This window comes from Salarias fasciatus, chromosome 7, assembly GCF_902148845.1.
Source record: "Salarias fasciatus chromosome 7, fSalaFa1.1, whole genome shotgun sequence".
Taxonomy (NCBI): Eukaryota; Metazoa; Chordata; class Actinopteri; order Blenniiformes; family Blenniidae; genus Salarias; species Salarias fasciatus.
In genome coordinates this window covers 30,797,484-30,800,930 of record NC_043751.1, presented here as the reverse complement: position 1 = coordinate 30,800,930, position 3,447 = coordinate 30,797,484, and the positions used below count along the sequence as shown (strand labels likewise).

General features: G+C 51.6%; 1 protein-coding gene across 1 annotated transcript; it reads right to left on the bottom strand.

Moving 5' to 3' along the window:
* Nucleotides 1-1,625: 1,625 nt before the first annotated feature.
* Nucleotides 1,626-2,950, bottom strand: foxl1 (forkhead box L1). Its single transcript, XM_030096092.1, has one exon. It carries the CDS (start codon nucleotides 2,880-2,882, stop codon nucleotides 1,767-1,769), a length of 1,116 nt encoding a protein of 371 aa, XP_029951952.1. The 5' UTR covers nucleotides 2,883-2,950; the 3' UTR covers nucleotides 1,626-1,766.
* Nucleotides 2,951-3,447: the final 497 nt, after the last annotated feature.

Genomic DNA, 3,447 nt, shown 5'->3' with positions numbered 1-3,447 from the left:
GGCCCGCACGAGGCTCTAATCTGGCCAAACCACCAAAAAAAAAACTGGAAAAAAGCATCAGATAAACAGATGTGTGAAGAATAGCAAACACAACAAAACTAGAGCTGAGATACCTGTGATGCTGCCATGAAAGCTAACTAGCTAGCTAGCATTAGCCTCAGAACCATCCTGCCAGGGTGTAAAAACATGCAGACTGTAGATTGGATCTGTTTTCAGGAGTAATTTTTGTGAAAATATCAACATTTTCATGACTATGAGCCACAACAAAGAAGAACTTTAAACTTTAAACATAAAGGTTATTATGACTCTAATTTATGAGTCCACCCAGGATGACACTGAAACATAACTGATTCTGCTGGATAAATCTGAATCATCAGCTGAGCAGCAACTCAAAGTTATTTTTATATCCACACTTAAACCAAGAACAAAAAAAACAGAGTTAATGTGGGCCAAGCATAAATCCCTGAGGTACTCCGTCAGCAGCATTCAGCTCCTTCACACACTGAAGAGGATTGTTGACTTCATTTCACACCACAATTGTTTGGTTTTGTGAAAATATCGACATTTTTTATTTAATGAAACATGAGTTTCAACCTTCTCGCCCTTTTGAGCCATAAATAAATCATCCCAACCGTTTTGTATCAAACTAAACTTTATTTCCGCAGTAAGATGAGCGAGCAGAGAGGATCACATGTCCGAGTACGTCTCGCCGTGTCAGATGATCCCTTCAAAATGTTCCTATTACACTCGAAACAGAGAAACTAAAAGGTTTCAGTCATTTTTAAGAATTTTCTTCTTTTCCTTTTTACCTCCGGTTAAAAAAAAACCCTATCATTTCAATGTTTTTACGTCTGATTTTTGTTATTTTCATGAAAAAAATCGAGCAAAAATGATTCCGATAATTTTTCAGTTTCTTTGTAATAAATGTAAAACGTTGTCATTGTTTCAGTAAAGCTACGAGGAAAATGTTGTATTTAGTGTCGGTTTAAGACGACGAGGCCACTCCAGTGCGTTAGGTGGCAGCAGTGAGTCTTTCAGGCTGACTGGACCAGAGTTCAACCTTCACCAGCGAAATACAAAATGTGGCCGAAGACACAAAACAATAACTGTCTGAAATGAAGAAAGAAAACGTCTTTAACACACTGCTGGACTGAGGCTGCATTCTTCACATTTCATGTTTTGTAGCCAAATTATTTCATTTTTTTCATGCATCTTGTTTATTTTAGCATTTTTAAAAACGTCATCAGTATTTGGTAATGATTTCAGCAGTTTTAGATATATCAAATCATTACAGTTTGAGCATTTCTGACTCTTCACAGTGGTTTAAGCCTTTCCAGCTGTTTCTCCTGTATATTTTTGTTTTAACCATATTTTCTGTTTTTGGCAAATTCGGCGATTTTGACCCATTTGATCCGTCTGTAGTCTCAACATTAAACCACTTCTGAACGATAGTGTGGGATGCATGTAAACCAAAAGAAACAGAACATGTTTGTTGAAGTTTCTGAAAGACTTTGATTGAAGACAGGACGGACGGAAGAGATTTCCAGCTGCGGCTTCCCTTCACGTGACTGATGCATTTTTCAGGTTGTTTTCAGATTCCTGAAGTGTCCAGGAGCAGGTTTTGTCTGACAGTTCTGGGGGGAAATGGAAAAAAACAACCGCAAATCGGACAATTACGCGCGCGTAAAGACGGCCCGGTGCCACTGACGGTCTGTTGGTGAAGATGAGGAGGATGAAGGGTTCGGGGTGTGAAGTCTGCTCGAGGCTCACTTGAAGTGCAGCACTTTGTCCGGGTAGCTGAGCGACAGGTAGGAGCAGAAGGGGAACCCCATCTGGTACAGGTGATGCTGGCGCGCGCCGAGCACCACGGACGGACCGAGAGCCGGACTGCGCGTCTCCGCGGGCGCGCCATGGACGCAGCCGCGCGCCTCGTCCTCCCCTTTCGATAGGATGCTCTCGATGGTGAAACCTTTGGCCTTGTCCCGGCTCGGAACGGCTCCTTTCGGCCTCTCCAAGTTCGTGTTTCCTGCGCAGCTGACGGCGCAGAGCGGTCCGCGCTCCCCGCGCTCCCGTCTCTCCTCCTCCTCCTCCTCCGGCGCGCCCGGGACGTGCGCAAAATCCAGCCTGCATCCAGCGCGCCTGGACTCGGCTCCCGGCTCGTGCTGCGGGGCGTGGAGCCTCCCCCCGGCGGGTCCGGGGGGGTCTAGGAGTCTGTGACCGGCTGGATCTCGGTGCTGCTCTGCGCCGTGCAGGACGCGCGGCTCCGCCAGTCCCGGTCCGGGTCTCTGAGAGGCGTGCGGGTCCCTGGACGGTCCCGGACCCTTGGCGCGCTTGTGCCCGGCGCTCCTGGACTCCGGCCCGTCCTGCTGGCTCTTGGTCTTCCTCTTCCGGCGCCGGTAGTTCCCGTTCTCGAACATGTCCAGGCAGTTGGTGTCCAGCGTCCAGTAGCTGCCCTTGCCGGGCCGGCCCTTCTCGCGCGGCACCTTGATGAAGCAGTCGTTGAGGGACAGGTTGTGGCGGATGGAGTTCTGCCAGCCCTGCTTGTTGTCGTGGTAGAAGGGGAAGCGGTCCATGATGAACTGGTAGATGCCGCTGAGCGTGGCGCGCTGCTCCGGCGCGCTCTTGATGGCCATGGCGATGAGCGCGATGTAGCTGTAGGGCGGCTTCTGCGGCGGCTCGTGGCGCGCCGCCGGCACCAGGCCCAGGGCGGCGGCGGCGGAGGCGGCGGCGGCGTCCCCCCCGCCGTACAGGTAGATGAGCGGGGGCGCGGAGAGGCCGAGGGCGGCGGGCGGCACGCCGAGCGCCGGCAGGCGGCTGTGGTAGAGAGCCATGAGGCTGCTCCCGGAGCTCCGCTGCTCCGCTGACTGACTCCGCCGCCTCATGAGGGCCCCGCGCGAATGTTAATAATTGTTGTACGTTTGCTGTGTGTTCTGTTGACTTTGCACTGGGAAATAAATTGTCCATCATAAACAGTCGGCGGTGTTCTCAGCCCACCCACATTAATTAAAATTTCATTGCGCCGAAAGTCCCCGGCGCTCCCCTCCTCTGCGCCGCAGCCAATCAGGACGCGCCGTATTCCCTCCTCTGTTTAGAGAATTAGTCGCTTGATAAGTCTGCCCACCCAGGTCGAATCAAGCTGTGTTTATTTGGAAAAATTTCCGGGCACCCAATACATAAACGCGCTGATGTGCTGTTTGAAATCTCACGTCCAGCCCTGACGCGCACACACGGAGAACAAGCAAACAGCGGCGGGCCGCCTCTCTGGGAGCGACTGCGGGTTCAACTCCAAGCAAAACAAGGCGCGGCGCGGGCAACATGAGCCGCGCCGGGCCTCCGCGGGGACGCGCGGACACACACCGAAGCGCAGAAACACGGCCGTAATTACAGGGACGCGGGTCGGAACAATACTGGGAACAGGGCGCAGAGGAAACACAACCAGAAGTTACT